Source organism: Polypterus senegalus, chromosome 6, assembly GCF_016835505.1.
Source record: "Polypterus senegalus isolate Bchr_013 chromosome 6, ASM1683550v1, whole genome shotgun sequence".
Lineage (NCBI taxonomy): Eukaryota > Metazoa > Chordata > Cladistia > Polypteriformes > Polypteridae > Polypterus > Polypterus senegalus.
In genome coordinates this window covers 5,942,448-5,965,491 of record NC_053159.1, presented here as the reverse complement: position 1 = coordinate 5,965,491, position 23,044 = coordinate 5,942,448, and the positions used below count along the sequence as shown (strand labels likewise).

The 23,044-nt window shown below is 42.3% G+C and overlaps 1 protein-coding gene across 9 annotated transcripts in view; it reads left to right on the top strand.

Annotated features, from left to right (window-relative positions):
- The window catches only part of myo1b (myosin IB), a 220,772-nt gene that overhangs the window by 17,415 nt on the left and 180,313 nt on the right, over positions 1–23,044 (top strand). For all 9 annotated transcript variants that reach the window (XM_039755322.1, XM_039755325.1, XM_039755323.1 and 6 more), the window contains exons 2-3: positions 13,785–13,926; positions 22,624–22,739. In XM_039755322.1, coding sequence (XP_039611256.1) covers positions 13,792–13,926; positions 22,624–22,739 — 251 coding nt within the window. In that variant the 5' untranslated portion in view covers positions 13,785–13,791. The remainder of the gene's footprint in view (positions 1–13,784; positions 13,927–22,623; positions 22,740–23,044) is intronic.

The window sequence follows — 23,044 nt, the reverse complement described above, 5'->3', positions numbered from 1 at the left end:
TTCAGTTGTGCTGGACCAGCAGCATCGGGTGCAAGGCAGGAAACCATCTTCAGGTCAAGATCAGCTACTGCAGTCGCCAGGTTTGATGTCCCTTTTGATTAGAAGTCACGTAATGTGACATTAGCTTAAGGAAGACCCTTTAGTGTGAGAGTGATGCAGTTTATCTGTCTGGATAATAGTGACATGGATTGTGGAACTTCTCAGTTACTTGACTACAGTTTAATCTGCTAGGTGAGCTAATTTTTCAGAGCGACTGGTTACGAACTTTGAGTTTTGACCGTCAACTCTGCTCAGAGTATGTGGCTGAGATTTTATCATGAGCTATTTTTAAATACATACTAAATCTTATTTTGAATTACATATATATTTTTTTTACTTTTAATTTCCTGTTCTAAGTGTTGTCTGTGCTGAGTTTGCACATTATCCCAGCATATTAGTGATCAGTACTTCAATTTTCAAATGGCAGATTAGATTAACTAACTGAATGAGCTTCAGTGTGTACGGTATGTGAATGTGCCATGAGGTGGACTAGCATGAAGTCCAGAAAGCTGGCAGTGATGGCTTCAAACTGGGCAGGTGTAGGTTGGGTCCACTCAAAGGATACTGGGTATGGTGGCTGATGTAGCTTAAATACACTGAGATGAGACATGGTGGCTTTGAATGGCAACTGATGGAGGCTAAATACACACATGAGACAGGGTCCCTAATGTAACTTAAATACATTGAGATGAGACATGGTCGAGCCGAGTTAGAATACGTGACCTCATGTGAGACAGGGTGGACAATGTAAGTTAAATACACTGAGGTGGCTCTTAAATGATGAGTTAATGATGTCTGATGAGACAATGTCTTTGAATGGTGCCTGAGGTTAGCTAAGTATATTTGGAAGAGACATGGTGGCTTTGAGTGATGGCTAATGGAGTCTAAATGCACACATGACACGTTGTGGCCATTGTAGACTTAGTACGATCTGATGACACATGGTGGCCAATGCAGCTTAAATATACTCGGATGACACACGGTGGCTTTGAAACATGGCTGATGATGTTTGAGTATATTGTGATGGGACATGGTGGCCAGTGTAGGCTAGATACACTCCAATGAGACATAGTGGCTATGAGTTTGTGGGTGAGGTTGGCTAAATACGCTCGGGTCAGCGTAGCTCATGGGAAACGTTATGGTGGCCAACGCTGCCAGGACCTACATGGAGGAAGCTGGACCTGGCAGCTTCAAATGGAGGACTAATGCTGACTGGATCGATTTGGATGAAAAGTGATGGATTCAGATGAGGGCCAAATTTGAGTTGATCCACAAAGACGCCTCTAGGTATCACAAGTTCAGAAAAAAATGCAAGTTGAATCTTTTTAGAGGAAGCTGGTCATGGCAGGTTTCAGATCTTCTAACTTGAAAAAGTGTAACCAGCATGCATTGACTTGGAAAATGCGATGCCATCTTCCATCAAGTTTTGCTTAACCAGACTTTTAAAAACGAACGAGAATGATTGATTATCTCCAGAGGAGGAGGTAGATGTGCTACCAGACAGTTGTGGCGAGTGCCCTCTTCTATGCGGTGGTGTGCTGGGGTGGCAGCATAAAGATGAAAGACGCCTCACACCTGGACAAACTTTTTAAGAAGGCAGGCTCTATTGTAGGATTAAAGTTGGACAGTTTAACATCTGTGGCAGAGCGACGGGCACTAAGCAAACTCCTGTCAATCATGAAGAATCCATTGCATCCACTGAACAGTGTCATCTCCAGACAGAGGAGTAGCTTCAGTGACAGACTTTTGTCACCGTCCTGCTCCACTGACAGACTGAGGAGATCGTTCCTCCCCCACATTATGCGACTCTTCAATTCCACCCGGAGGAGTAAATGCTAACATTAATTTTATTTTATTTTTTTTCATTTTATTACTATTTAATTTAATATTGTTTCTTTGTATCAGTATACTGCTGCTGGATTATGTGAATTTCCCCTTGGGATTAATAAAGTATCTATCTATCTATCTATCTATCTATCTATCTATCTATCTATCTATCTATCTATCTATCTATCTATCTATCTATCTATCTATCTATCTATCTATCTATCTATCTATCTATCTATCATATAGTGCCTTTCATATCTATCTCTCTCTCTCTCTCTCTCTCTCTCTCTCTCTCTCTCAGTGGGATGAATGCTATTTTGATTTAGCAAGCAAAGAATGTTTTAGTTTTCTCCAGTGCGGTATCTGTCCGAGACCCTGTAAGTGTTTTACTCGGCAGTTGCCTTGATCCATGAAATGGAGCACCAGCGGGTCATTTAGGTGTAGTTTAGCCCTCCATTGCACTAGATGTTGACAATCTAAATGTGGGGGAAAACACACTTGCATGAGAAGCAACTTGACGACCTGAGGTTGGCGAGCAAACGTGTCAAGTGTATGGTTAGCATCCAAACCCACTGTGTTGCATTGTAATTAAGTGGCTTCATTGTGTTTGGAAGCCTGACAAATTGTGACCGCCATACCCAAAAATGTTCATTTTGTTGGAATTTTGCCCAAGTAAAATGAGTCCCTTGGTCAAGATCAACAGAAGGAACTGTTGTCTGCTTTGAATGAGTTGCACGCATCTTGTTGGTTTAATCCATTGAGTATCCTAACTCCCCAAACCCCCTTCCTGAAAACACCAATTTAAGATGACCGCTAATATCACTCTACCACACCAATCTCCACGTTGCACATATCTGCACATCCACAGACACGTAAGAGACTGGGCCTCCCTGGTCATCAATACTTGTATACCCATTGAAGTCCTGAGGGGCAACCCAGGAGGATTTTTGTAAGATCAGATCCTACTCTTGAAGTACTTCAAGGCTGGCTTGAAATGACCTCCTTAACTCAGGATGGATGAGCTTGGAGTCCAGAGTGCAAAGTTGGCAAGAAAGGGCTTGGCGTTTGAGGATTAAGAGGTGTCAAAGAAGGAGAAGAAGGGAGAATGCTGGTAGCTTTTTTGGGCCTACAAGTGTCTTAGGTCCTCGCACGTTAGTCAGGGGTTCAACATCCTATGTAGACAGCCCAGGGAAGCAATAGGTGTACTGTTTGAGTGTTACTTTGTGGTTTTCCCCTGACTCTGTTGCTGCTCTCGTGTTATTTATGATTTTTTTTGTTGTTGTTGTTCTGTGGTCCCTGTTGTCATTTCTGGGCGTGAGGTCTGCTCTGTTGCACCTCTTACAAATTGGAATATGTACACTGGATTCAGAAAGTATTCAGATCTCTTCACTTATTGCCCACTTTATCGTGTTGTGGATTTCATTTTAAATGGAGAAAAGTGCAGATTTTTGCCCATCGATTTACACTCGATAATCCATCATGACAAAGTGACGACATGCTTTCGGGAAAAGTTTGCAGATTTATTAAAATTCACTGATTGAAGTCTCATCAATAGAAGCATTCAAACCTTTGCTGTGGCACTGCACAATGTGCTGAGGTGTCCCCCAAGTTTGCTTCAGTTCTCCTTGAGATGTTTCTAGGACTTGATTGGAGTCCCACCTGTGAACATAGTTAAGAAAGACACGCGTACCTGTACATAGAAGGTTCCACAAGTCACACTACATGTCATGACAAAAACCAAGCCACGAAGTCCAGGGAACTCTGTAGACCTCCATGATCAAGTTGTGGTGAGGCATTGACCAGAGTGAGGAGGTGAAAAAACATTTGTAAAGTTTTGAGCGTTTCCAGGTGCACATTAGCCCCCAAAACTGATTGGTTCCATTAGTTCACCTTTCAGCATGACAATGATCTGAAGCATAGAGCCAAGACAACATTGGTGTGGCTTCAGGACAAGTCTTGGAGCGTCCTTGAGTAGCCCAAACTAAAACCCCATAGAACATGTGAAGAAACCTGAAGCATACAGCCAAGAAAATGCTGGAGTGGCTTCATGACCATCTCCAAATGTTCTTAGCCCAAACCCCATCGAAGATGTGTGGAGAGACCTGAAATTGGCAGTTTACGGACCCTTCCCATCCAGTCTAATGGAGCTTCAGAAGATCTGTGAGGAAAAATGAGATCAGCTGGTCAAATCCAAGTTATAGAGACTTTTTCTTAGAAGACTCAAAACTGGAATGGCTGCCAAAAAGGGGCTTAGTACTGAATTAAGGGTCTGAATACGTCTATGAAGGAGAGAGTTTTTTATATATCTGGAAGTAGATTGTCATTATGGGGCATTTAGTGCAGAATGGTGGGCAAATTTATCTATGTCAAATTAAATCTACAACACAAAGTGTGCAGAGAGGGGTCTGAATACTTCCTAAATCCACCATATGCAAGTGTAAGTAATTCTCTTATTCAAAGTGTCCCTCTGTAAATCCCTGAAGGATCGTCTGATGGGATGCTTTGCAAGTCTAATATGTTTATAATTATTGGGTATTGTCAAGATGAATGGGGCACCTGGCACAGGCGTGAATAAATTCTTGCTTTTCTGCTCATCAGTTTGAATGTCTCTGTTGGCCTAGTATTTAAAACCATTTGTAATGCTCAACACACATTTTGGGTTTTTGGGGGTGGGGGTGGGGGTGTGTAACGCATGGTACCACCTGCCTAAGCTTTGTGCCCCCTTGCCTTTACAAAATACAAAAAGAAAAAAAAAAGGCACTTTTAAGGACCAACTGGCGCAAGGGTAAACTGGGGGCCGGCGCCTTCAAAGTTCAGAAGGTAATAGCAGCATACCTCCCTAGCTGTGTCGAGACACAAATCCCCCCCGGGGCCCATTTCTCGCACACCAGTTGTCCCGCTGTGTGTTTGTTTTCATAGTAACTCTGCCCGAGGTGCTGAGCAGACCACAAATATGTGCGAGTGTGACTTGTAACTGGGCAGCAGCTCCCCTGTTGAAGGCAGACCTCCATCTGTCATATCAGCTGCAGTTGTCAAACTACGGCCATTTCGGTTGCTTCCTGCCTGAAGTGTTCAAATTTGCTTGAATTCTTTTCTCTGTTACACGTTTTAAAAACCACTCGCAAATCGGTTGCCTTCAAAATGGAGAATATTTTGATCCTTTGTTTGCAGAAGACGTGCTTGTAGGGCGCCGGTGTGAAGTTAATGGCAGCAATTCCATGATATGTGTCATGTTCTAATCCATCCGTCCATTATCAGAAGAATGTCATTTCCTAAAGTGGCCACTTTTCGCTCTTTTTGTCCTTGAAGGAGCGAGTCCCCACCTGCAGTTCCCCCATCATCTATGACGACAAGTGGCTAATTGTCATCGGATGGCCAGCCTTTGTGCCCTTGAAAACCTTATTTGTACATAAAAGGCTGACTGCACGCCCCAGTGGGTGGCATCATCACCCATTTATTTGGGTTTAAATGTTTTGTTTTTTTTTTCCTTGTCATTCATCTGACTGCTAGGGGATGATGGGTGACTGACAAGTTTGGCGGTCTCTGCTCACCATTGCATTGTCACTGGCTTGCCCGTTGCTAGGGTTCAGCAACACAAAATGGTCAAAAGTGAAGCTGAGAGAAGTGGGCTTTACTGTCATACCATCTATACACCTACCTTGGTCCAAGATCGGATGAAGAAAAGGCGAATCAAAAGACAGTTAATCACTCTTCTAACAATGCAACGGGAAGACACTGGGTTGATTTATGCTGCATGGTATTTTTCAATTTTAATTTTGGCACAAGACTGGGATGATTCATCGTTCTTTATCATTTGAGTGTGGATAGTCACGGTGGTCTTTGAGCCTGAGAGACCCTTGGGTAATTGATTTCATGGAGTTCCCCATGATGATTTCAGTGTGTAGATTATCGATTTGTTTAATCTCTTATTGCTTTCACGTGCGCATTATCGAGTGTGTTTCATCAAGTTGCCTTGCCAAAAAGGTCCCTTACCTTCGCACTCCCCTGGGCGCACGGCTAGAATGTGCTGATGGTAGATCCACCCCGGTCACAGCCCATTATACACAAATATCAAATTGCAGTTCGCAGGACCACAGTGCAATATTTTGACAGATATGATGATAAAACTATACAAAGCGGGCGTGTAATTTTGTATAAGGGAATTTAGAGCAAGGAACAACCTCTGTTCAACTCGAAATCCTAATGAGAAATGGCATCCAGAGATGATAGATGTACAGTGGACCTGCAGCACTTTGTGAACATGTCCATGATGGAAGGGAGGGAAGTCCTGATTACAGTTCCCATACCAGACAATGATGCAACTGGTCAGGGAAGCTCTCAGTGGTGTCTCTTCTAGAATGTGGTGAGATTGGAGCGTAGAAGACTCTACTTTTGGAGCAGAAGGCGGTGTCATTGCTATACTTTCTTGGCCAAGGAGGAGGTATTGGTAGACAATGTCAGGTCCTCCGCCAAGTGCTGTCCACTCTTTCTATATAAAGTGATGTTTGGGGACGGTGGGACTTTCTGAAGTCCATGATCATCTCTTTATTTTCATCAACATTGAGAGATGGGTTATTGCACATGCACCAGTCTACCAGCTGCTCCACTTCCATTCTGTACTCTGTGTCTTATCACCATTGGTGAGGAGACCCACTACCGACCTGTCCTCGGCAAATGTGATGATGCTGCTTGAGCTGTACGTTGCACTACAGTCAAGAGTTAGCAAAGTGAATAGAAGTAGGCCGAGTACACATCCCTGAGGGACTCTGGTGTTCTGTGTTTTGGTGCTGGAGGTGTAATTGCTGGAGCCGACTGTTTGTGGCCTTTCTATCAAGAAGTCCAGTTACAAAAGGGGAAGAAATGAAGCCCAGCTATCTCGGCTACTCTATCCGGCTCTGAGGGATGATGGTATTGAATGCTGAATTGAAATCAACAAACAGCATTCTGACTTTGGTGGATTTCTTGTCCAGGTGAAACATGGAGAGGTAAAGGGCAGGTGTTATGGCATCTTTGGTAGACCAGATAAGAGAATTGGGCAAATTGCAGGGGTTTGTGTGAGGCAGAGGGTTTTGTTTTCAGGTACCCCATGACAAGCCTCTTGAGCACATTATGATGATGGGTTTGAGCAGTACTGGGTGATAGTCATTGAGGCACAAGACAACTGATTTCTTTGGTACTGGTGTAAAAGTGGTTGATTTTAAAGCATGAAGGAAACTCTGGACTGGTGCAGAGAATTGTTGGTAGTTGTCTCTCAGGACCTCTGCCAGCTGGCTTGCACAGTCTCTGAGTACTTGACCAGGTAATGTCGCTTGGTCCTGCAGCTTAATGCGAGCCACGCTTGAAAGAAAAGCCCTCAAAATATATGTATATAAAGTCCAGCTTTTGTATGTCTGTCCGCTTTTCACAAGAGAACTACTTAGATCGGGACATTTAACTGGGTTTGTTTCAATAATTTGCTTGAACATTCCAGTTGATTTTGCAACTTATCTCATCCCACTAAGAATCATAGTTTGCTTGCAGGAGCGATATATTCACACTAATTCGAGACCGAGGCTGTGGGTCGAGGGGAGGAGGAAGCGTGACGTCAGGAGTGGGGAGCCGGGCAGGGTTCTCCTTGCTGTCCTATTTCACTACTACATGGGTGAAGCCGCAGGGGACGGCTAGTCAAGAAATAAAAAAAAAAATAAATAAATAAAAAATAAAAAAAAAAGCCAGACCAGGCCTTCACTGGTCTACCGAGAAACGGGCCTCATCCCAGGCATCCATAGCTCAAACTCATCCAGCTGGCTTCAGGGCCTACACTCACCCAAAATGGTCCTCTGACTAATTTGAAAACTACATTTAATACATAAAAATGTCCTTGAGCATGGGAACGGTGCTATATGAATGAAATATTTTTATTATTATTGTTGTTGTTGTTATCCCTCATGTTAGAGGATGTACTCTTAAACCTCTGGCTTATAAAGTCATATCAACTCAATGTTCTTCAGAGATGAAGAAGAGTTTTGAGGTTGTGGGTCAAATCTCACTACTGACACCAATGTGTGACAATGAGCAAATCATTTCACCTGCCTGTGCTCCAATTGGAAATACAAAAGAAATGGAAGAAAATGTATTTGGATAAAGACATCCACCAAATAAATATATAAATATTTAAGAAAATCAAAAGCAAGCAAAATTTAAATTGACCTTTTTCGTTTTTCTTGGAATTCCCTGAATCTGGAAAACTCATCAGCTTTACCTTCATGTGGACATCTGCTTCAAGCAAAGAGACTTACTAACTTGGCACAAGCTGACCAAATGATCATCTTCAGACCTGAGCTACATCTGTGCCACTTGCCAAAGCAGGTGCCCTCTCACAGTGAGGGGACTTTATGAAGACCTCTTTTCTCAGACACTCACCCCCTATGGGACGATGGCAGTCACCCACCACCCCACCTCTGTTACCGAGGTCCTTCTGTAATTGCTCAGTTTGTCAGAGTCCTGGTTGTTCCAAACTTCCTCCATTTAAGAATTACGTAGGCCCCTGTGCTCTTAGGAACTGTCAATGCTGCAGGAATCTTTTTGTAGTCTTCACCATATCTGCACCGCCTCAAAATCCTGTCCCTAAGCTCCTTGGACCTCATAGCTTGGTTTTTGCTCCTCTGTGAGACCTCCTACAGATTGACGTGTGGTTTTCATAATTCTGTCCAGTCACGTGAATTGACCACAGGTTGACTGGGATTACACCTGAGCCAAATCTCACGTGTAATAGTTGAGGGACTGAATACTTTGTGTCAATGAGATATTTCAGTTTTTATTATTTTGAACAAATCCTGGTACCCTCAGGCGTAGCTCCCTTGTGTCTCTGCAGGAGACCACCGAGGTGATTACCTCCCTGATTAACTTGACCGCCGTCCTCCTTTCTTCTAGACATACCTGACCGGCGGGTTGTCACCCGCAGCACGTGGCACCCTCCACACTTGCTCGACTGCATATTTTTCGTCTGCAGCTTTAGAGCTTTCATTTCAGATTCCTGCATTGTGCAACGTGTTGGTAACATTTGTTTGGACGTCTTGTTCAGTGGGATAAAATCGAGATGTCTCACCGAGACAGCTTATTTGTTATGGCATCTAGGGCATGTAGAGACAAGCATCCCATGAGATCTCCTGCTGTGACAGCATTTAACAAGCAGCCGGCTTTAAAGGGACAGCACGCCGATTTCTTGAGTGCTTGTGGAGCTCTGATGGGTTTGTGGGCCTTTCAGGCATACGGCCCATTGTGGAGCAAACCTTGCCAAACTCGAACAACAGGCGTTCATTCCCTCAGTTTAATATTAATCTGTCTTTATTTTATGTAGTGCATTTCACAGCATGCTTTATCGCAAGGTATGCTATATGGCCCAAAAGACGTGGGCACCACCTCCACATCACAGAGTTCATGTCTTTCATTGTTACCAGGCCCATCAAATTAAGATGTAGCCATTGATCCACTTTGGGTCCTACTGAAGAGCTGAGTGACTGTAAACGTGGCACTGTCATAGGATGGCACCTTTGCCACAAGTCAGTATGGAAAATTTCTGTTCTGCTAGATCTGCCCCCGGTCAACTGTAAGTGCTGTTATTGTGAAGTGGAAGTGTCGAGGTGTAATAACAGCTCAGCCACAACATGGTAGACCACTCATACTCGAAGAGTGGGGCCACCAAGTGCTAATGTGCAAAAAATTGGCCTCTCCTTTGTGGTATCTCTAGCAACAGAGTTCTGGATTACGCTGTATTGCCAGGTATTGGGACCCTCCCACAAGTCATTGAATTCAGTTGTTCCAATCACTTCCATGGCCACAGGTGTATAAAATCAAGCACCTCGGCATGCAGACTACTGGCTTCTACGAACATCTGTGAAACAATGGGTCGCTCTCAGGAGCTCCATGAATTCAAGAGTGGTAACGTGATAGGATATCACCTGTGCATTAAGTCCATTTGTGAAATTTCCTCGCTACTACATATTTCACAGCCAACTGTAAGTGGTGTTATAACAAAGTGGAAGTAATTGGGAACAACAGCAATTCAGCCACGAAGTGGTAGGCCACATCAAATCACAGAGCGGGGACAGCGCATGGTGAGATGTGCAGAAGTTGCCAACTTTCAGCCATGTCGATAGCTACAGACCTCCAAAAGCTCAAGAACAGTGCAGCGTAAAGAGAGAGCTTCATGGAATGGGTCTCCATGGCCAAGCCTGACATCACCAAGTGCAATGCAAAGGGTCAGATGCACTGGTGTAAAGCAACACGACAGTGCACACACCAGTGCACAAAGCAAGGTCTATAAAGAAATGCATGAGCGAGTTTGGAGTGGAGGAGCTTGACTGGCCTGCACAGAGCCCTGACCTCGACACGATAGAACACCTTTTGGTTGAATTCAAGTGGAGACTGCGAGCGAGCCAGGCCTTCTTGTCCAACATTAGTACCTGACCTCACAAATGCCACCCTGGTCTCACACTCCAATAAACGCACTCCTACACCTTGTGGAAAGCCTTCCCAGAAGAGCTGAAGCTGTTATGGCTGCAAAGGGTGAGCCAAGTCCATATTAAAAGCCTATTAATTAAGAATGGGATGTCATTAAAGTTCTTGTGTGTGTAAATGCAGGAGTCCCAATACTTTTGGCAATATAGCGTACCTTCTGGAACCAACATTAGCACACAAACTCTGTGTTGGGAGCTTCATTGTATCTTCTCCATGGCCAAGCAGCTGCATGCAAGCCTAAGATCACTGCATGCATTGCCAGATGTTGGAGTGATGTATGCAGTGGTTTTCAGTATGTTTTGCAAGTGGACTGGCTTCAAAAAGTCGACACATTTTATGGGCCGCTGGGCAACTTTTCTGGTGGGTTGGGTATCTGACACCACCCCCCTCCCCCTAACCCCCAACCACCCCACCCTTGGAGTTTCAAAGTGCTCATTTAAGTGCTCATCGTCCTGCCATATCCTCCTTGGACATTCAAGCAGATCATTTAATGATGGTCCAATATCCTTCCATGATCCCCAACTCATTTGATGATTGAGTCCTTCTGGATTGGGGGAAAAGAAGCAGATAACACCATAATAGATTTCCAGGTTTTATACAGGAAGGTTTCCATGGACGGGTGATTTTTGCAAACCCCATTTTCATGGATTGGAAACCTGCATTGCTATTATTCATATAATAGCCTGGCCTGCCATTTCACAGACCGGCAAAGATTTTATATGGTATGGTGCCTCTCTGTTGACCGGTGGTTGGAAAACATTGATGTAAAGTACTACACTATTGGACTCTGGAGCACTGGAAATGTGCAGTGGATGAATTAGATCTTTAGATAGTGAAGCATGAAGGACATATCTGAGTTTGGTGGCTGCCAGGAGAATGTTATCTTCTGGACTGCATGGGGCCTACTGTAAAGTTTGGTGGAGGTGAAGTAATGGCTATGTTTGGAGTCGGACCCTTGCTTCCAGTGTTGTGTTCAAAGATGTTTTAGACAACTTTGTGGCAATTGTTTGGCGACAGTCCTTTTGTGTTCCACAATGACTGGTCCATAATGAACATGGAGGAACTTGAGTGGCCTGCACAGACCCATGACCTCAGATATACTGAACACCTTTGGGATGAACTGGAGTGCCAGGGTCCTCTCGTCCAACCTCACCAATGAGTGATTATGAATTCCCACTGACACACTCCAAAATCTTTTGGAAAGAAGAGTGGAGGCTGTTATAGTGGAGGCATCTTCATATTAATGCCTGTGGCTTTGGATAAGTTCATATAGGTGTGATGGTCAGGTGTCCACAAACTTTTGGCCATACAGTGTACTTTTACAGACCAAAAAATAAAATTCCAGTATATCCACAAATTCAAAAAGCTGAGGACATCAAAAATAATAAAAGTGTAAGTCGGTAACACTAGGGGGCACTAGAGAAGGATGAGGGCATCATATAAGAACATTCAGGATACCTGCTTAATACAGTTTAAGGTTGTAGGGTGGTGTGAGCCAGTTTTGGCATCACTACAGGGTACCAGGTTGTCACAGGGTGCCTTCCAATTAGGCCAATTTGCACTCACCAGTTAGCTTAACCGGGCATCTGTTTTGTGTTTTCTATTTGTAATTTACACCACTTTACAGGGATTGGTTTTCACTTTGACCTTAAAGAGTGTGTTTCTGTTGATCGGTGTCAAGCAAAGACAAATCCGACGTGATTCAATGTGGTATAACAAGAAAATGCAAAACCTTCTGAGAGATTTGTAGGCACTGTGCCATCCACCATCTTGGCCAGTTTGCCAGGGCATCAATAAAATCTTCATTAAAGCCCACTCTTGGGATGTGGGAGGAAAACTAGAGGGTCTGGTGAGGAGTGCACACCGATGTGGGGAGAACATGCAGACTGCACACTAAGTGACCAGGCTAGCATCACAAGCTGTTGTCATGTCGCACCCCCGGCTGAGGTTCAATGTCGTGTTTCTTGTCGTTTTTATTTTTTTGCTCATTTTTTTGCACCATTTTTCTATGTTAATGTTGCTTTTGTTTATTGTCTGCTTTGTTGGCAATGCCTATGTTTATTTACTTATTTTTTGTGGTTGATTCCCCAAGAGACGGGACCACCTGCCAATCATTGCTAAGAACTACCCTCTGTCCTATTAAGTATGGAGGGTCTCCCACAGCTCCTGACGGTTCAATTCAAACTCACTAAGGAGTTGAGTGTATAGGGTGATTTCCCCAAGAGATGGGACCACCTGCCAATCACTGCCAGGGATTTGCCCTCCACCCGATAAATATGAAGGGTCTCCCACACCTCCTGGTGGTTCATTAGGGACTGAAGTGCTTACTTGTGTTCTGCTGTGCTTGGTGTCTTTTGTGATTTACTGGATCTTTGAACCTGTGCTCTGTTTTTGACTCCATTGGGACATGTTTGCTTTGGATTGCCTTGCCTTCTAAGGCATTTCCTTTGTGATCTACAGAGATTCTTGTTCTACAGAGCATTTTTGTTAAAGTAAGAATAAATGTTTCAGTTTTATAGAATCTTTGAGGCCATTTGAGGCTGTTTCTCTCTCTTCTTCAGTCTCCCTGAGTTTGCTCCTCTTTCTCCACCTTTAAATCTCAACTTAAAAACTCTTGGGTGACGTTTTGGTCTTCTGTATGACCTTCTTTTTTTTCCTCCTCCCCATCTATATGCAAAGCGACCCTGGGTTTGTGAAAGGCGCTCTATAAATGCAACTTATTGTTGTTATTATTGTTGTTGCTGGGGTTTTGATAGTAAATCCTGTATCACCCTTTGTAGGCAAATATGAAAGTAATTATGGGAGTTCAAAAAGAACCTTAACAGATGTGAAGCAGCAGAGCTAACCACTGTGCCACCTTGCTACACAATAAAACTAAATTTGAATTCTTTGTTGTAGTCTATCCATCCATTATCTGAATTTGCTTATTCCATTACAAGACTGTGGGGAGCTTAGCCAGTGACAGAGTTGGGATTTGAACCCAGGGCTGTACTTTAAGACCCAATAAAGGACCATTTATTCCATTAGGGCTAGAATTAAAGAGATGGAAAAAAAAACCTTCCATGAGAACCCTAAATACAAAGAGAACTGTTTCATTTATATTGGGTACAATGCCCAGAGGGGACTGGGCGGTCTCATGGTATGGAATACCTGCAGATTTTATTTTTTTCTTCAGCCGTCTGGAGTTTTTTTTTTTGTTTGTTTTTTCTGTCCTCTCTGGCCATCGACCTTAATCTTATTCTGTGTTAATTAGTGTTGACTTATTTTAATTCTTACTTTGTCTTTTATTTCTCTTTTCTTCATCATGTAAAGCACTTTGAGCTACATTATTTGTATGAAAATGTGCTATATAAATTAATGTTGTTGTTTTAAAGGATGTGTCATTTATGTGTATATATATATATATTTTTTTATTTTAGGAGGAAAATGTCCAAGATGGAGGTGAAGACGTCACTTCTGGATAATATGATTGGAGTGGGGGACATGGTGCTGCTTGAGCCCCTCGCTGAAGAGTCGTTCTTGGAGAATCTGAAAAAGCGTTTTGATCACAACGAAATCTATGTAAGTTTTCAGAGTTTTCTTTCCTTCCTTGGTGATGTTTTGTGCATATGGCTGAAAAATTTTGTAACAGATGTTCGCATCCTGTTGATCAGGTGACGGCATTTTTTTTTTTTGTCTTGTGTGGACACCTGGAAAAGAAATATAAAAGGAAGTTTGAAATTGGTTTAAATGTCCACAGATTAGAACTAAAATGGCAGCATGGAATATCCTTATTAGAAGATCTCTAAACCAGCTTCCTTTGATCTATCCCTCTGGTGGTTATATTCAGTGAGTGCCTAATTATACATCCATCCCTTATGGGGTCTACTTATCCAGTTACAGGGCAGCAGGAGCTGGAGTCACCCTGGCAACACTGGGCACAAGGTAGGAACCAACCATCACTGGACACTAGTGTTGGAGTGGTACTAAAACTCTGTATTGATACCAGCTAATGGACCTCAGTACCAAAAACAAATCATGGATAACTCTAAAACCCTCCCATCATACTCCACATGATTGTTCACCACCCTGGTGCATCGTGAGGCACACTGCGTTCTGCTTCTCTCTTGATAATCTTTAGTTCTCCGTGGAGTCCTGATTGCATCGCAGGGGCCCCCCGGTCATGTTTAAAAGTTCCACTTGCATTGAAGTGTGGAATATAAATCAGTGAACAGTATGCTCAAACTACTGTATGATAACATCTTGTGATGCTAGCCTGGTCACTTAGTGTGGAGTCTGCATGTTCTCCCCACATTGGTGTGCACTCCTCACCAGACCCTCTCTAGTTTTCCTCCCACATCCCAAGAAATGGCTTTAGTGGAGATTTTATCGAAGCGCTGGCAAAACTGGCCAAGATGGTGGATGGCACAGTGCCTACAAACCTATCGGAGGTTTTTGCATTGTCTTGTTATACAAATTGAGTCATGGTGTCTTTGTTTGACACTGATCAACAGAAACACACCCTTTAAGGTCAAAATGAAAACCAATCTCTGTGAAGTGGTGTAAATTAATTACGAATAAAAAACACAAAACAGACACCCGGTTATGCTAACTGGTGAGTGCAAATTGACCTAATTGGAGGGCACCCTTTTATGACCTGGTGACCTATAGTGATGCCAAAATTGGCCCACGCTACTCTCTAACCTTGAACTGGATTAAGCAGGTTTTTAGAACGTTCTTATATGATGCTTCATCCTTCTCTAGTGCCCCTAGTGTCAAGATTTACACTTTTTTTTAATTATTTTAATGCCCTCAGCTTTTTGAATTTGTGGATACACTAGAATTTTATTTTTTTGGTCTGTAAAGTATATTAGTGCACTAGTGAGGTCATATCTGGAGTTCTGTGTTACTGTTGGATCAGTACTAATATTTTGACTTTGGTATCGATATCAGCTTTCAGTTCTTAGTACTGGTACCAGAATGGTTCCTAAGCAAATAAGGAACAACTCCAAAACCAACCTTGTCTTATACCAGCCTCCCGGCAGCACCATGCCCATCACGCTGCATTACATGTTGCTTCCCTCTTGATAGCCTTGATGTCCTGGTTGCATTGAAGCAATAAGTGTGGGGGTCTCGCGTAACTTTCCAATAACATTGAAGCACCAGTCCCACATGCATTTCACTTTGAAGATTTACTTTGAAATATACATTGATGGACGTTATACTGACTATATAATATACTAGTGAGGTCACATGTGGAGTCCTGTGTTAGTTTTGGAGTGGTACTAAAAATTTTGACTTCTGTATCAATACCAGCTTTTGGATTCTAGGACTGGCACCAAAGCTGTTCTGAAGCAAATAACTCCAAAACCCTCCCATATTTTACTGTTGCCTGGTGTGCCATACAATTGCTCATTCCCATAAAGCACCACGTCATTACGTCACACTATACGCTTCTTAATAGCCATGAACTTTCGATTACATTGAAGCAATAAGAGTGGATGCCCTGTGAAGTCCCGATTGGATTGGACCATTGCACGGGTATCCCCCATGAAGTCCCAAATACATCCAAAGTAAGCGTGCATGGCAGGGGATTCCCTGATTAAAGTCTACAAAACTGACCTTTTTCCGCAACTTTGATAGTGAGTCAATGGAAATGGGGTAAGAGGAAGGCTGACATTTTACTTCCAGGACTGGAAAACTCCCAAAATGCTGGTACAATTTTAAAATTTGGGTTTTCTAGTGCTAGTATACTGTGCAGCCCTTACCAGGCTCACATACGCACCCACAATCAGTAACACTTGGTGAATGTGAAGTGCCCAGTTAACCTGATACACACATCTAGAATATACCTGGATAAAAAAAAAACAAAAAAAAAACATGCAGCCCTTCTGAGAAATCGTAATTTTATTTATATAGTGCCTCTGGCACTGTGAGGGCTAGGGGGCACCACTGAGCCCCAAACCCCAATCACGAACACACGAAACAGTCCTGCATTCAAATTAAAGGGTTTTTATTACAAGAATAGCTTGTACAAACAATAAACAGGTGGTCTCTCCTTCTTTCACTCTTCCTCACTGTCCAGCGCACTGCTGCTGCTCCGTGCGAGTGTTGCTTTCCTTCCTCCCAGCTCAGACTCACCTGGACAAGGCAGTGCAGCCTGTTTTAGTGAGGAACCAGGAGCACTTCTAGTGCCAAGGCATTGTCTGTTGGAAGCACTTCCAGGTCATACAGAAGTCCCAAAAAGTAGGTAGTCTAACTCCCTTAAGCACCCCCTGGTGGCATCCACTGAACCCAGCAGGGCTGGAAATACTGCTTTCCCCCGTCCTTCCGTTTTATTGGCGTCCCAGTCAGGTAAGGATCCAAAACTAATTCCAGTGGGCATGCCTGTCCCAGCCTATTGTCCTTCACACCACGTTCATGATGCTTTTCTATAATGCACATTTTATTTCTATTGTACCTTTCCCATGCTCGTTGTAAACATGGGAAGAACCTTCAGATTGCAAGCTGAAAGATGTCTAACCAAAAACGAGTGCACACCACATTCATGAATCGGGCCTTCTTCACAAAATAGTTGGGCCAGGGCATCGGACAAAACTTCAAGCTTCAAGCGCAGCGCAAATGTTTCCTTTCAATGCAGTGTCCCTGCATAACCAGCTCTCTGTTTAGCTCCAGCCTTGTAGAAGAAGGTGCGATTGCCAGGACATTGCATGTTCACCTGCCCGTAATACACTTCTGGACACAGGCCAGGAACATCTTTTGACATTTTGTTTTCGTTTTATTCCAAGCTAAGACTCGTCAAGGTTGTTGACGGCAGACATTAAAAATACAGGGTGCTTTTCAGGGTTTCTGTTTGTGCTCTTTGAGATTTTCCACCTACTTTCAGGTTCTTTTCATTATGACAGCGTCAGAGGTATGTGTCTGTCTGTGTGTGTGTGTGTGTGTGTGTGTGTGTGTGTGTGTGTGTGTGTGTATTTGTGAGTGAATGTATTCCAGTCAGTGTTGTGCATTCAAATAATACAAAAATAAAGGTTAAAAAATTGGCATTTGTACCTTGTGGGGCCTGGAATGAAGATTCAAACAAAGAACTGGCAGGTCAACTTATTTTTACCACTTTAACACACACTGTGTCTTTGGTTGCTTGTTTGCTACCAGGATTGGCTTCCCCTCCTCGTGATGGTTAACAAATCAGATGGATCTTTTCTGTTTTTTGGCCGCTCTTTTGAACATGGATAAGAACTGCTGATAATCACGTTCCTATCTATCTGTATCAGCATTTTTTCTATTATAATAAAGAAATCTGCTTAATAAAGATGTGCTGGGTGTTGCATTGATAGATAAATTATGGACTCTGCTTGCTTTTATGTCTTATAGTAGGCTGTAATTTTTATTGCTTAACCTGGACCTTGTTGCATTGACCAAATTAAATTGGTTATCAAAACTGAGTGAGCAGCTGAACTTTGTTCTCTGACCGCAGTGACTAACACACTGGGATATGTAAAGACGAGCACAATGTGCCATTAGTCTACAAAAGCTGGTGGATTTTTCCACCTCTTAATTTCATGATGAGCAGCTCAAGCCTTCAGATGAGTTGGGCGCGTTTTGTTGTAGCTTAACTGTGCCGTGTCTAAGCAGGCCTACCTGCAGTTATGGGCTGCAGGGAACACCTCCAAAATACCACCAAATACACGCTTACACACCCCGGAGCAAGTCTTGGCCCACCTTCACCTGCAGATTCCTGGATGACTCCTCACAAGCTCAAGGTTTCATGTTGGCATTGATCCTTTTCTGCAACACTTCTCCAATCAGGGATGAAACAAGAAGCATTTCTTCACATGGTGGGTTATCCATCATCATTCTATCCATTTTCTTAAACTACTTATCCAGAGCAGGTTCACAGGGCATCTACTGTAGTGTCTCCCTGTAAATAACCCACAACCCACGGCAAGACCCAGGTGTTGGAGGAGGTTGATTTCTGGGCCCGATGCTGCTTCTCTGCACATAAGCTGTATTAGCTATGTACTACATCATCTGATATCTCAGTTCTTGGTCACTGCTGGAAAACCTTTTCAGAATGTGTCACTTTCAACATGTTACCCAGTCAGCTTAAGCCATGTCGCTTTATTTTATTTTACTTTAATATTAGTGTCACTTTGGTAGTATAGTGTTATTTGCACAATTCTCATTGCACTGGCATTATTGTATGCACCAGCTTGTCATTGCATTATTTGTATAGTATTTGTTATTTGTATATTGTGTACTTAAATGTTTGTATTTAACTTGGTATAATTCTTGGCTACCAGTACTCAACTTTATCTGTCTAGATCAGGGATTCCCAAACTCAGTCCTGGGGACCCACGGTGACTGCAGGTTTTTGTTCCAACCAGATTCATAATCGGTGACAACACCTGATAACACTCATCTCATTTAATTAGTTTTTCTTTTTCCTCTTCTCTTATTCTACATTCAGAAAGCACACAGCATGATTTTTACATTTATAAGACATTTAGGAATATTTCTGTTTTTGCTATAGATTTTAAAGCTTAGCTCTCTTTTGATTTTATTATATTTTGTCTTTTCTCCCTTCATTGTGTTTTAACAATGACAATTAGAAACGAGCCAAGAAGACACCCAGGCAAACAACACAGAATCATGAAAGATTGCACCTACTTTAGCGTCAGCCCCACTAATTAGTAAATAATGGATTAATTCAGTGGTTCTCAAACTGTGGGGCGGGCTCCCCTAGGGGGGCACAAAGTAACAAAAAGGGGAGCGCAAAGATGTGAAAAAAAGAAAACAATCAAAAATATGAAAAGTATATCTATTGCAACCAAAACAAATTAACTTAAACTGCATTGTGATACTAGAAAAATAAATATAGAATTAGATAAATGTGGATAAAAGTTAAGTAGGTATAATAAAATATGCATCTATGATATATCATTAATTAAAAAAGAACAAATTGGTATTAGTGGGCTCCTTTCAAAAAACGTTAGGGGGGCGCGATTAAAACTGTTATGAAAACTCGGGTTGCAAATACTTAAAGGTTGAGAAACACTGGATTAATTAAACAATTAGAACACCTGGAAAAGTAGAAAGTAAATCAAGATGAAAATGTTAAGAATGAAAAATACACTTTTCCCCGTATAACTGCTTAGTACATTTTAATTATTATTTTATTTATTTTATTTTTTTTTACCAAACTTATTTTTCTAATTTCTATATTGTTCCCAAAACACACAATCTGGGAAATAGCAGTTCACTTAATTAGCCCAGGAGTCCAATTAAAAACAGAAGCTGGTTGAGACATAAACCTGCAGCCACAGGGGGTCCCCCAGGACCGAGTTTGGGAATCCCTGGTCTAGACAGTGTTTGATTCACATCACACATCCCCTTATATAAAAGTCATATCACATTTGAAGATGTCACATTGCTCATGTTTGAACCACATGCAGCACTCCGGGTGAATGAATTTAACTCAAAAAAATACATTTTTAACTCTGTATATATTTAACTTTATAAATCTAAACAGTCTTGTAAATGTGCCTGAACCCCAACCCCAAGCTTAGAGACTCAATTAACGATCTGGGAATTGGGGTGTTTTGTGAAACCTCAAGCCCCTGCAAGGAAATGACAATGGAATGATTGGAGACCCCCAGTGGAGGAACATGTGCTGGCATTGCCACTAAGCAGTGAAACCCAGTTGACAGTTCTCAGGACCCCCCTGTGGGATTACAAATGATGTACTGCCGTTCAAAAACCGGTTCAATGCACAGTTAAAATTGCCGTGCTGTGGCCCAGACAGTCAGCGGGAGAGATGGGCCGAGTGTAAACCGAAGGTGCTGCATCCACTTCAGTTCCCCTTATTGTCTCTCCCCGGTAAAAATGTCAAACAAACCTCAAAATCAGTGACGTTTCACTGCTGATCAAGTCTTACACAGAAATCGATCCTACACCTTGGCCTTCTCTTGTACTTTAAAGTCCAAATTCCATTCTCAACAAAAAATGCTATTCACCTTTATGAATGCTTCAACCTCACCGGAAGGAACCTATGAGAACACACACATCTGTGGCTCATTCCCAGGTGACAATTCCTCGTCCAGTGCTATGTTCTTTTCATATCATAGAACAGGAGCGCTAAACTAATAAATGACCTGGTAATGATGGTGCAAACTGTAAGACACCAATTTAACCACAATGAAGTCTGAGAACGCACCTCGCTCAAGTTTGGCGAATTGCGATGCAGCCATCCTCTTTGTTGCATCCCCTGAAATATCATCTCGCACCCGCTGAGGGTGTAGGAACCCCTAATCTAGAACCTGTCAGAGCAAGCACTGGGCACAAGGACTGGGTTGCCAGCCCATGTGATGGTATGGGTCTGTTCCGTGCTTTGTTGTGTCTGGGAGCCTCTGGAACTTGAAAATCGTCAATAATGATGAACCGAGATGAGCCAGGCAAATGAGGATGCACACTTGCCAACCTCTGGGCCGGCGCACCGCGCAAGCCACTTTGCAGTTTTCCCGCTCGCATATGGGGATGCGGATGTAAAATTTAAACAGATTATTTTCATGGGAATTGTTACATATGCACAGTAGAACTAACTATTTTACATTCGAGTGAGTAATTAACCATAGTAAAAAATAGTAAAATGTAATAATTTGAAAGTAAATTGTTTCATGTTGCGTTATATGTATTCATTCTGTTTGGCTTTGAAATTGACACTCAAATATTTTTTAAACTTGCACTTTTAATGTAAAACTTAAGTAAAAACAATTTTTTTAATTAAATTTTCATCAATATCGCATTGTGTTGTGATTCCGTTTTTAGACTTTCATTGTGACAACGCAACGTATAACTGCTCGTGAGAGAATTTAGTTTCTTTCTCTCTATTAAATCAACTTTTTTGAATGTTTGTCTCTGTAATTCATTAATTGTCTTTGCAAAAGCTATTCTAACGAGAAATGGTTAATGTTTTAATACGAGTTGCATATCAAGAGCTCCTTTGCGGCCTAATGTTATCCAGGGAAGATGTACTACATTACCTTTCTTGGATACGTCCTCCTTTCTACAGTAATTTATGCGGTGGAAGACCAGATGGTGTTAATAGATATTCTTTGTGATATTGTAAATTGATTTTTTCATCTTCCACACCATCACCACCAACTGTTTCAGCATAGTTTATTGATACACATTTAACCAATTTGCAGTGTAACCGATTGTCATTTTTGGCATTAATTCATTTGACTTCGTTTCTCCGTGGTAGGATTGCCCGTGTACTCATTTCTTCTGTTGATTATCCCTTCAGGATGAAATTCTTCAATAAGATTTGGACATAATGTATCTTCTTTAATTGGGAACTTCAATTGAGGAAAACGTAAAAAATTTATAAGAGCTGAGAGAGCAGGAGCTGTGTCTGACAAAAGCATTCACACGAATGAAAGTTGAGAGGACCCTTACGGTGGTTGGATACGGTTGAGAGGTGGGCGGGACTTGAAAAAAATCTGTTGGAAAAAATCTCTTGTAAAAAGTCTCTCGTCCCATTTTAGGATTTTTTTTTATATAATCGGGAGACAATCAAAATGAAATAGTGTTAAAAAATGCAGTGCCTCAAAATGTTCTTGTAATGAATAAATAATCCATCAAACCACTGAGAATGTGAAGGTTTAAAAGCCAATAAATAAATCCAATAAAACCAGGTTAAAATCCAGAGACAGTTCCTTAAAACACATGAACCCCAATACTTCTTTCTTAAAAGCTAGAAACACCTTTGCTTATCCTATCCGGGTGACCTTGCAGCAGGAGGAGCCGTCCGCCGACAGGTTCAGTTCCACCCTCAATTCCTAGCTCGGGTTCCCCATTGGCAGACATTTCTGAGCCTGCATACTCCCAGGACGTGATTTATTTATTTAAAAAACCTGCCCAACACCGCGGACCTCTTATCACACAACCTAACAGAGAGAATGCGATGAGTCCACAGGGTTGGTGATCAGGCCGTGACCCTAACCAATGTGCCAGTGTGCTGCCCCCAGTGTTCATGTGTGGATCCTGGGGAAAAGGCCCAAGCAGAAAGTGGAATACATTTTACATGGTCATCCAGGAACAGTAGAAACGTGAGGAGAGATCAAAGGTTTTTTTTTTTTTAATTTTATGATTTGAGCGACCAGGGAGATGACCAGTGACTTTTTTTTTTTTTAAAAGATTAAAATGTTTGATGCTTTTTGATATTCTGGTGAGTGTCACTTGACTGATGTCTCCCTCTTTCTCCTGCTTAACTTGCAGACCTACATTGGCAGTGTTGTGATATCCATGAATCCATACCGATCGCTCCCTATCTACAGTCCTGAGAAGGTGGAGGAGTACCGCAACAGGAACTTCTATGAGCTCAGCCCGCACATGTAAGTGAAAGTCGCTCCGCTTGTTCTTACCTTCAGATGTGGTCTCGTCCATCAGGTCTCACCAATCAGGCCTTTTTTTAATGATGTGCTACCACTCCATTGTTCTTTGCTGAGCTGTCAAACCACATGGTGGGCTTCTAGCGTCTGGATTTCTCAATCGTATGATACGGCCACTCGGGAATGACAGATGTGGCCAACTGTTTGTTTTTTGGCTTCTTGCTAGGAAGAGGATGTTTAATGTTTTCTTTTTCTCATGTTGAATCGGCGACACCAGAAGTCAGGGTCCGGATTTACTGAGATGCAGT